The sequence below is a fragment of the Oncorhynchus mykiss genome, chromosome Y (genome assembly GCF_013265735.2).
Source record: "Oncorhynchus mykiss isolate Arlee chromosome Y, USDA_OmykA_1.1, whole genome shotgun sequence".
Taxonomy (NCBI): domain Eukaryota; kingdom Metazoa; phylum Chordata; class Actinopteri; order Salmoniformes; family Salmonidae; genus Oncorhynchus; species Oncorhynchus mykiss.
Window position 1 is genome coordinate 25615918 of NC_048593.1, and position 11998 is coordinate 25627915.

General features: G+C 42.5%; 1 protein-coding gene across 1 annotated transcript; it reads right to left on the minus strand.

Moving 5' to 3' along the window:
* Positions 1–271: 271 nt before the first annotated feature.
* Positions 272–11942, minus strand: LOC110509873 (BCL2/adenovirus E1B 19 kDa protein-interacting protein 3-like). Its single transcript, XM_021591051.2, has 6 exons — positions 11667–11942; positions 5583–5829; positions 4075–4162; positions 3493–3596; positions 3105–3254; positions 272–2050 (listed from the first exon to the last, which is right to left on the minus strand). The coding sequence occupies exons 1-6, from the start codon at positions 11734–11736 to the stop codon at positions 2002–2004; spliced, it is 708 nt and encodes a 235-aa protein (XP_021446726.1). The 5' UTR covers positions 11737–11942; the 3' UTR covers positions 272–2001.
* Between the last annotated feature and the right edge of the window lie 56 nt (positions 11943–11998).

The following is an 11998-nucleotide window of genomic DNA, read 5'->3' on the forward strand; positions in this document are numbered from 1 at the left end:
CTGAAATAAAGCCCTTTTGTGGGGAAAAACTAATTCTGATTGGTTGGGCCTGGCTCCCAAGTTGGTGGGCCTATGCCCTTCCAGACTCACCCATGGCCACACCCCTGCAGCTTCATGTGAAATCCATTGATTATGGCCCATTGAATTTATTTCAATTGACAGATTTTCTTATATGAACTGTAACTCTGTAAAATCGTTGAAATTGTTGCATGTTGCGTTTATATTTTTGTTCAGTGTAGTTGATCAATCACAAAAGAATCCTTAGCAACAATTCAGCTTGATTCAGGGAATTTTATTGACAAATTATTTTTTACATTTTCCAATGAGGGGAAAAAACATCAAATGAAATCAAAAGGATGTGTATGATAATAACTATTGTTACCATAGCAGTCTGAGGGGAACCATTTCTACACATTCCTTTTCCTTTTCACATTGGGCCTTGCAAGGTGTCTTTCTAACATAATCTTCATTAAATCTCTGTAGTTCCATCTCATCATAGCTACACCTCATTCTCTGTCTGTTCAGACTCCAATGTCACAACAATACAGACAATAAAACTAATTGAGAAAAAAAACACCCCAAAAACATGCCATGGACTAGCCTCTCAATGTCTGATCACAGGCAGACAGTGAGACCAAAATAACCACAATGGAGGCTTGGGAACAGAGGTGAGGCACGTGGTTACTCAGAACAGTTGAGTTTCAAGGTGGACCTCAGTTCCTTTTGGCAGTTGTGTAGAGGGAGATGCAAATAAGATACTGTATACAAGAGGTTGATCTCAGCAAGGTCCAATGGTGGAGCTGGTACAAACAGCACATTGTGTCAACTTTGAAATACTGCTGTCCATCTTGGAGCACTGTGACATAGATCGCCGTGACAGTCAGAGCATGCTTAAGTTTGGACAGGCATATCAGAGGTCTACCCAGTGAACCAGGCCTAAATAACTAGGCCCATGATATGTTGTAGAGAACTCAAAACAGACAAACAAGAGAATGACACGCAACAGAACAAACACACCACCCCAGTGTGGCTACCCAACTTCCACCCACAAAACAACTGTCAGTTTACATTTAATAGGAAAAATATATCCATAATTTTCCAGTCATTCATGGCAGTTTTGAAAATGGTTTAAAATGCATTTGAAATGACAGACATTTTTATAATGATTAACAACTGGATACATGTGTAATATGATATTTTCCATCTAGGTGTAGATATATTCCTGATACCATAGGTCTTGTAGACATCTCATCTGGCAGGCCAAGCAGATTCCCTCCTGTGCACAGCGTCAGGTGGTTGTGGGTTTGAGATGGCCACTATGGTAACACCCTTCATAATCAAAACCCAGGCTTCATTATCAATACACCACTGGTGGTAAAATACATCTATAGGAAATTACCATAACTATAGTCAAATGTGTTTCTACTTCTGGACAAAATGATTACTTTCAAAGGCATGCTCACATCTTCAGGTTAGCTTCTTTCTTTCTGAATTTGGTTGGACCTGTTCAGGGTTTGAGAGTTTCACCCAACCACCGTTGTAGGTGGCACCATCTTGGGCTACTTCTATCTTCAAAATCTGTCGGGCAGACAGCTCTCTCTCGTACAACCAGGCAATTACAGAGTGCTGGAGCTAGTGTGTAGAAGAGTTAGGTTTGGTTTTACGCTTTGCCGCTTCCCAAAATACCCACCCAAACAGGAGCAAAGTATATGGCCTTACTCTGGAAGCAGTCAGAAAATGACTGATAGAAAGAGGGGCAGGGGGTAAAATAAGAGAAAGGGCAACGCATCTGTCCTGAGAACAGCACATCTCAGGTCTGCCCAGGATACAGGAAGAGGAAATGCTTTGACAGGTGGGAAAAAGCATACAGAGAGAGAGAGAAAGAGGGGTAAGGGAGAGAAGGAAAGTTTGAGGAGAGATGGGCATTCTTTGCAAAACAGCAACATTCCCCTCCCCCCAAAATATTACAGCCATTCCTCAGGCACTTCTTCAGTTTCCCGCTCAGAAAGAGCTTGTAGGGGGCGTGGTCAACCTCTTCCCAATGTACACCCTGAAGGGGGAGAGAGGGAGAGGGCAGTTACACCCTGAGTCATTAACTAGTAGGTTGATAAGTGACAGATACCCACCCAAACAGGAGCAAAGTATATGGCCTTACTCTGGAAGCAGTCAGAAAATGACTGATAGAAAGAGGGGCAGGGGGTAAAATAAGAGAAAGGGCAACGCATCTGTCCTGAGAACAGCACATCTCAGGTCTGCCCAGGATACAGGAAGAGGAAATGCTTTGACAGGTGGGAAAAAGCATACAGAGAGAGAGAGAAAGAGGGGTAAGGGAGAGAAGGAAAGTTTGAGGAGAGATGGGCATTCTTTGCAAAACAGCAACATTCCCCTCCCCCCAAAATATTACAGCCATTCCTCAGGCACTTCTTCAGTTTCTCTGTCCCTGTCATGTAATTTATAATGTATGCTGTCATAAAGTGTGTGTTAAGGGTGTGGTGCAGGTGTATATCCATGTCAGCAGCAGCTGTTTTACCAGCCAGACACAGACATAAACAGGGTTGGAGCATTGCAGCTTCCCACTGTCTGCTGCAGCCACACACCCTCTGCTGGTCTATACAGAAAACTGCATGGAAGTGTTTGTGTGTGTGTGTGTGTGTGTGTGTGAGCAGGTATGAGTCAGAGTTCATAATATATTGTTTCATAATTTTCTGTACATGCAGTTCTGTTCTATGGGTATCTGATTTCCAGTAAACAAAACAGTCCTCTCAATTTTCCTAACCACATTCTATATTGGATCGGATTGGGGTTTTCTAATTTTATGTTAACTGTAACAAAAGGAAATGAAAAGCTGTTCATGAGATTATATTTGGGAATTGCTGTGTTTGTCTACATTCATCTATGAATAGAGTATTTACTTGGCCAGTTAATGGCTAAATAATGGAAAATGTTTTTCTGCAGGCAGACCCATTGATGGGTTGAAACAAACATTCCATAAATGTCATCACTCGGCTTTTTCACTACCATAAAAAAAGTGACATCACATTTATCACAGAAATGATTGCCTAGCTGAGGTTGATGGCCAAATAGTGGCCTATGTTTTCTCTTACCCCAGCCCCAGAACCAGGATGTGTGACAGTAACAGCGAGGGGATGAACACTTTGAGGAACTCTGAAGAGAAGACGCCTCCTTTCTTCATCGCCCTTGTATTTCTCATGCTGAGTGTATCTGAACGCCGGGGGTGGCGGAAATGGAACTCCCTACAGGCAACAACACATTATAGTTACCATACAGTAACGTCAACATCATCATCAAGTTTACCAATCACTCTTCAACGAAAAACCAAAGTTGTCCATAACAGTATAATTCATCTTCTCTTCATCATGTCAAAATGTTCAGTCTAAGTTGTATAATGCAAACACACTAGGATTTACCAAGGAGACCAGATACACTAAGACTTGTATGTTTTAGGAGCAATGGGCTGTGTACATCACTCACTTAGGGGGAATGTTCTCGGGCCGACTGGACCAGTCTGCTACCCAGTCAGAGTCCTTCATGAGGATATCCATGTCCCTCTCCTTCTCCAGGGCATCCTCCTCTGACTGCACAGGAACACACGCTGAGCATTAGGACACTGATTTAAGTCAAATCAACAAGCCCATCCAACTCATCCTAGGTTGAGCCACTAAGACTATATGGCTGATCACCCATACAATACAGACCTTACAATAAACCCTGTGTGTGAGGCTGCCATGGTTACAGGCACATAGAGTCAAGTCTCCATTCATCAACAGACAAGAGTGTGGCTTTTCCATGTCATCCACTGACAGTGTGTGTGTGTGTGTGTGTATGCGTGTGTGTGTGTGTGTGTAACTGCAATGGAACCTGAAGCTGTGGCTACTGCCATGCCCATGGAGTCAAACCCACCGGGTCGGGGTTTCATGCCGCCATCACCATAGTAACAAATGCTATGGTTGTCATTCACATGGATACAGATAGTGAGGGAAGCAGCAGGTTATATTGCCATGGAAACAGACAAGTGACGTAGGCAGCTCAGGCAGACTGAGCAATAACTCTTACTTGGCTGTCTCTCCTGCTGCTCACGTCCACATCAAATATGATCTGTCCATCATGATCATCCTCCTGGGGACTATGAGGCCGGGGAGGACTGTAGGGAGGATCAAACAACAAAATAACAAACTGTTACAGCCAATCACTGCACTCCAAGTCTTTTCTCCCTTGGTGAATGAGAATGTAGGCAGTAATCAGGTTGAAGTTTTTGTTCAAATTCCCAATATATTAATAGAGAGATTTTATCTCTAATGGCTAAATGTGCATGCAGATCTTGCCTCTATTAGGATCTCACTTTGCCTCTCAGCCTGCAACCTCAAAGTGGATGGATGAGTCTGGATGAGTCTGTCTATCTGTAAGCTTCTGCAGTAAGCTGTTGTAGAAACACACCTGGTAAACATTGTCAGGTGACTCATTGACAGCTGACTGACTCCGGGTGATCAGATAAGCCTGGGTTTATAGCAGGCAGCCTCATGGGTCAGAAATGGAAAGCACACAGTGTGAGTGGATTTAAGTTTGGTGGGGAACATCACCCTGTGCACACACAGCTGATGAGGATGTTGTTTCCTATTGTAAATCCATTGTATTTACATCGCCATCACAGCACACTTTATACTATATGAATTCAGATATTAAATCACATTCATTTTGGGCTAGTACGTGACCTCACCAGGGAAATCAAAAGATTTTTAACCCTCCTTCTGTGTTCCGGTCGAATTGGACCGATTTACAAGTTCTCTCTGAAAAATGTAGTTCATTTAATCTGATTGTCATAAGGTTCCATGACTTTGTCCACACAGGGCATCTGAACACACAAAATACTTTTGATGACTTTCATAACATTTTGAGTGTTTTATTTAACTTTTGTACACCTGTGTTGTTCCCGCACACACACACCTCACTCCCCTTCTTGGTTTCCATGGCAACCCCCAAGGGAACCTTTCCCCAATATAATCTTTCCCCCACAGGCACCACACCACACCATTGTTTCAATAATATATAGAACTTTTCTCCAGCTCTGGTATATAAAGCTTTTTTGAGGCCTTGCTCGCAATTCATTCTGTGGCAGCACAACAACCAAACGATATACTGTATGTGAGACTCTTGATCATATCTTTGATCATGACACTGGTGAGGAGAAGAGAGTCCTTGTTAAACTTTGACACAAAGTAGTCTGTGATAAATAGCACAATATGTTTCATCTGAGTATTTGTTGTAGTCAAAATAATCCATACATGATGCTTTTTTTAACTCAAAAACTAGTTGTCTGAGCTCAGGTCAATGAGGCCTACAGGCCATAAATAGCAAATAGAAGTTCAAAACGTGTAATGTTCACAAGAACTTAAGTTGATAAAAAGATCTAACACAACATTAGGTGATAATTTATGTATTATTATGGATTTATTAATTTTGGACCGGGAACACAGAATTAATTAACATGAAAGGACCTCAACAGGGGGGGTAATTATCTACCTAGTTTTCCAAGGCCAAGATTAAAACTGTACTCTGCCCCCTACCTGTCACAGGAAGAGTTGCTGCGGCTGGACTCATGCTGAGCGTCCAGTAGAATTCTCTCCATGTCTCCATTATGGATAGAGGATGAGGAGGGCACGTGCTCCAGTCCCCCCACCATGGACTCCACCTCCTCCTCCACCTGAGGCAGGGGGAGCAGCTCCAGAGCCTGGCCTACGGCAGAGGCAGACTGGGACAACCTCGCTGCAGTTGTGGCCGCAGCTCTGTTCATCTCCAACTCCACCCAGGACCCTGAGGACAAGCACACATGGGACACATGATGTTAGTTCCATTCCGAAGTAAGGGGAGAATAAGCAAATGTATCCCCATTGAGCTCTAGAGAGCAACTTTGGTATGTTTTTGTATCTCATTGTTGATGTTATTACTATGGTTTCTGTTGGAGCAGACCTTGGGACATTGTGCCAGTATGCTGAACAAAAAATTATAAGAAAAACATTGTTTTTTTTCTGAAAAAAAAACCCCCAAACATTCAAAAGACAATGTAGACAAGGGAAGATGAAGGGGATAAAGATCAAACAACATTTTATTTGTCACGTTTTATAAACAACAGGTGAAAATGCTGACTTACTAACAGTGAAATGCTTACTATCCCTTCCCAACAAGGTAGAGAGAAAAATAGAACAATTAAAATAAAAAAACTATGACACAAAGAATAAATACACAATGAGTAACTAATAACTTGACTATATACACGGGGTACCAGTACCGAGTCGATGTGCAGGGGTAAGAGGCAATTGAGGTGGATATGTACATAAAGGTAGGGGTAAAGTGACTAGGCAACAGGATAGATAATAAACAATAGCAGCAGCGTATGTGATGGGTCAAAAGAGTTAGCGCAAAAAGGATCAATGCAGTCTGGGCAACTATATACAGTACGCTCTACCCTCTGTAGCACCTTGCGGTCGGATGCCAAGCAGTTGCCATACCAAGCGGTGAAGCAGCCAATCAAGATGCTCTCAATTGTGCAGCTATAAAACTTTGAAGATCTGATGACCCATGCCAAATATTTTCAGTCTCCTGAAGGGGAAGAGGTGTTGTCGTAACTTCTTTACTATTGTGTTGGTGTGTTTGGAGCATGATAATTCCTTAGGGATGTGGACACAGAGGCACTTGAAGCACTCGACCTGCTCCACTACAGTCCTGTCGATGTGGATGGGGGTGTGCTCGGCCCTCCGTTTCCTGTAGTCCACGATCAGCTCCTTTGTCTTGCTGACATTCAGATAGAGGTTTTTGTCCTGGCACCACACCACCTCACTGACCTCCTCCTTATTGGCTGCCTCATTGTCATCGGTGATCAGCATACCACCGTCGTGTTGTCAGCAAACTTAATGATGGTGTTGGGGTCGTGTGCGGCCACTCAGTTGTGGGTAAACAGGGAGTACAGGAGGAAACTACACACACACCCGAGTTGAGGGTCAGTGTGGGGGGTGTGTTGTTGCCTACTCTCACCACCTGGGGGCGGCTGTCAGGAAGTCCAGGATCCAGTTGCCAAGAGAGGTTGGAGGGCACTGTGTTGAACGCTGAGCTAGACAGACAGAAAGTCTGGCAGAAACACACAACCAAGGAAGTTTAACTCTCCCTAAGCCGGTCTTGTGTCTATTTACTGCATGGTGAAAGGGCAGTAAATACCTCTGTGTGATGTCAGTTTTTACAGTCCCTGTTGTGATATACAAGCCAGCTGATCATGCTCCTACATGAGCACAGGCAGGGACTGGCTACAGGGGAGAGTGCCAATAACAGCTTTGATACAAACTCTTCAGAGTAACACTGACACGAGTTTTGATTTGGCAATTTGAAATACATAAAGAAGCCACATCAGGCAACCAATACATGTACCACAATTGCCGAAGATTATACACACAACAAGTCTGTCACGACTTCTGCCGAAGTCGTTGCCTCTCCTTGTTCGGGCGGTGCTCGGCGTTCGACGTCACCGGTCTTCTAGCCATCATTGATCCATTTTTCATTTTCCATTGGTTTTGTCTTGTCTTCCCACACACCTGTTTTCAATCCCATTCATTACCTGTTGTGTATTTAACCCTCTGTTTCCCCTCATGTCTTTGTCAGAGATTGTTTATTGTCAGTGTAGTGTTTTTTGTATAGGTGCGCGACGGGTCTTCGTATCCATATTTGTTTATATTCATTTTTCTTATTAGTGTAATGGAGCATGTTACTTGGACATATATTAAAATACTCTTTTACACTCCGTTTGACTCTCCTGCGCCTGACTTCCCTGCCACCTATACACATATCTCTGACAAAGTCAAAGACTTGTTTTCATTGTGGTCCTCTATTGCAGAGGTTCCCAAACTTTTGCACCCGGGCCCCCCTTCCAGCATTGGGGAACATCCCGCGCCCCCCCTGAGCGTGCGCGCGCCACATCTATTTCTATGGGCACAGACACTATTCATGACACAAACTGGTTTTGCAGGTTTAAAGCTTATTTCCTGCAATTCTACACATTTTGCAGATAAAATTTTGCAGTTTTAAAGATAATTTTCTTGCAGTTCTATAAATTTTGACATGTCTAATGTGTATTCATGTAATATTTGGATAACTCAAACATAGCAAAAAACATTAGCTGACATGAGCTAGTTGATTTGGACATTTCTGACAAGTTATAAATAGCTCTCTAAGGTCTGCATCTGACTAACATGACAAGAGGAACTGATGATGCAATACCCAATTTCAAAATTGCACCTTGTGCATCTACTATTACAACTTTCAAGAGTATGTTGAAAGCCGGACTGAGAGAATTCCAAGAGTGTACAAAGCTGTCAAAGGCAAAGGGTGGCTAATTTGATTTGTTTAAGACTGATTACTACATGATACTATATGGGTTATTTCATAGTTTTGATGTCTTTCCTTGTATTCTACAATGTAGATAATAGTACAAATAAAGAAAAACTGGAATGAGTAGGTGTGTTCAAACTTTGGCGGGAAACCACTGCTATATTGGTAGGCAAGTTGCTGCAGGGCAAGAGACATCCACATACTGTCACTGGAGAGACATCCAGTATCTCAATTGAATTCAAATGGCTTTATTGGCATGGGAAACATATGTTTACATTGCCAATGCAAGTGAAATAGATAACAAACAAAAGTGAAATAAACAATAAAAAATTAACAGTAAATATTACACACAAACGTTTAAAAGGAATAGAGACATATCAAATCTCTCATTTTCCATCACACATCCTGCCAGAAAGGAGGAAGCTAGAGCTCACAAGCAGAGCACATGATCTCATAGCCAAGAGAGTAAACAATCTGGTCATGTGACAGTTAGAATCACTGGGTTGTCACTAGTTACCACAGCCACAAAGCCATAAACTCCACCTATTTCTACAATTTCTCTTCTTAAAATGTTATTATAAACCTAACCTTAATCACACTGCTAACCAACCGTACACCTAATCCTAACCTTAAAACAAAACAAAAATGATCTAGACATATGATCTAGACATTTTTTTCAACCTTGTGGCTATGGTAACTAGCACAAACTGTTTTCGCTGGCCAGGCATTGGATAAAAGCAGTCCCCATCCCCCTGCCCCAAGCCCGACTCAGCACCCAGGTTCATCCCAAGGATGACACAGTGGCATGAGCCGAGCCACTATCTACAGCTATTGTCTATGCTCCATCGCCTAAACAAGGTTACCATGGCGCCGGTAGTGAGCCGAACGTTCTGGCTGCTCCTCTCTCTGTTGTGTAGCCATTATCAGCTGTTGTAGGAGGTCACAGAGAAGCTCAGGAAGCCTAGTGTTATGAGCTGACCACCATCCACAACCCCCTGTCAAGCTGGCTTGAACCCCACAGGAACAAAGCCCACCAAAACCCCATGAAGCTCCTGGAGACCTTGCTTACTTGGTGTGGGGGATCCATGAAACATCATAAAAACTTGGTAGACACCCTGAAAAGATTCAAACAAATGAGGTAGAGAAACATAGATCCTGGTTCGTTCTAACCATAAAATATATAGCCTAACCAATGGCACCAAAGACTCACAAAAGAAGAGTAAAGTCAACTGAATTTCTAGTGTGTGGATGGGAGTGAGATGGGCAATTCCACAGTAACAGAGTGATGCTGAGACTGATTTTTCACCTTAAAATGTGTCAAACAAAAACCAATGATTGCAAAGTTAAACAAACCATACAACTCACAAGGCACAAGGAATACTTTTAGCAAACTACTCTTTACAAAAACACATTTACTTGAAGAACAGTGCAGATTCAGGGATAGCTCCCAACGTTTTTTATCCGACAATGACACTTCAGTATACAGGAAGCTTTACTCAATTCTGAGAATTACACAGCAAAAATGAGTGTCCACTTATTTATAGGCAGAGTGAGTAAGCTGTCTCTAGCAATAATAAACCTGTTCCCCCTCTGACCCTCACAGAAGCTAGCACGTAACTGACACGAGATGTACTCTCAAACTTCAGAATGAAAAGCTTCTGATCCCCAGCCTCACCACCCCCACTTTCGTACTCCACCCCTCCTGGCCCTGGTGTGTCCTGTAAAACGTTCTCCACTGTGTCCATAAATAAATCAGCGCGCCAAGTCAACGAGCCCCCCTGGTTCAGGGCTTGGTAATGCTCCACCACATCCAAACCCAGACCCATCCAAACCCAGGTTAACACAGAGCTGACTGTGTGATTACTCCAGAGGCATGGCATGTGTGACACTCTGATAAACACGTCCCTCAGTCCATTCCAGTCTGATCACATAGTCCATCAATATGTGCTAACAGGACAAATCCATATAGACACACTCATAACGACAAACACAGTTGAGTAGAAGACTCTGAGAAAGGAAGATCACAATGCAATGTTAAGATTAAATTGTGTTAAATGTATGTTTGGGGCTGATATAGTGAATACATCTGTAATAAAGCATATGGTATATGACATAGATCATTATAGACTGATCATATTGTATTATTATTTTCCATTAGGTATCAGGCTGTATACAAATTGACCAGACTCTCGAGTGCAGCAATCCCACATTGACAGGTGTGTTGAGGTAGGTGTAGCAGACACTCTTTGCTGGTTTACATATAAATTCACACTCGCCGATTAACTGATCATGGCTAGAAGGGATGCAGCTAATGTCAAATTGACAAAAGTCGCATGTTCCGAGTCGCGTCGGGGAGATTTTTTCGCATTTAAACTAACCATAACCCCTTTCCTAATTAACCTAACCTGCTACGAAAAGTCACTTCTGTTTGTCATTAGCTGGATCCCATCTAGTCAAAACCAGATTAAATAGCCCAGTAGGCTATGTGTATTGATTACATCGACGACAAGTAACGTTAGCTATTACACTGTTACACAATGCAAAATTAGCTGATTATACATTTTAAAAAATGATGTAATATTTCAAAGTAGATTTCGTTAGGTTTTCGGAATGTTTTTTCCTCAGCCCTTGGGTATATGAACTATTACAACATTTTTAAATTCCGAACATTTGGCCAAACCCAATATTTGATTTTTCAGACTTCTTTATTCTTCTTCTTCCATCGCGTCTTGTTGCATAGAGATTTATAGAAGCCTCTAGTGGCCAGAATTCTATTTTAGCATGGGCAGCGCCATTGAGGGCATCCGCCATTTGAAAGTAGTCATAGTAGTCCACCACTGGGTGGAGGTTCCTGTGGGTTGTGGCCTCAATGGCGCTGCCCATGAGGTCATAGAAACTATAATGGCATAGATAAAGAAGAGTCCTCCATTTATCTCTATGTCTTATTGCCATGAAAATCGCCCCGCCTATTCAGCACCACGTGCATCAACGATTGGTTTACTGATGGTCAATCATACAGTTTACACCGCCTCTTAAAATCCTATTGGTCCATGATACTGTCAATACAGAAATAGCACACCGTTCACGATGTTAGCCCTCCAACAACCCTTTTCCATGTCTACATAGAAAATCAACCCAAAGCTCAGTAGATTGTTTTATCTCTCAAAAACAGATAGTAAAGTATCAAAATACACAGTTTCAAATGATCTGACAAGTTTTCTAATAAACAATTAGAATGACATTGATATATAACCAAGCATTTCGAAGACACCTACCATTTAGTCCGTTGTTCTCTGATACAGCAGCAGCTTCGGACATCTTGCCTGTGTGCATGGTGGCTTGCATAAGACTGTCAATGCAACACGTGCACTTCCTCCACACACTCGGACGTGCGCGCAATCGCGTACCAAAACTGACCCGGGTCCCCTTTAATTTATTGTAGAGTAGCCACACAGTCACAGTATTTGTGTTTTGTTAGCTGATCTGGAACCAGTAGGTGGAACAGGAATATTCTTGGAACTCTGTGATGACGTCAGATAAGCCAGTTGTTGATAACGAAGGCAGTCGAGCAGGGTAGACAAACATTATGTAACTGCTGGAAATGGTT

Coding starts and splice junctions, on each gene's coding strand:
- LOC110509873 (XM_021591051.2), bottom strand. CDS start 11,736: ATGCAAGCCACCATGCACACAGGCAAGATGTCCGAAGCTGCTGCTGTA. Junction 4,163..5,582: donor AGCAACTCTTCCTGTGACAG/GTAGGGGGCAGA, acceptor TCCTCCCTACAG/TCCTCCCCGGCCTCATAGTC. Junction 3,597..4,074: donor GCAGCAGGAGAGACAGCCAA/GTAAGAGTTATT, acceptor GTTCCTGTGCAG/TCAGAGGAGGATGCCCTGGA.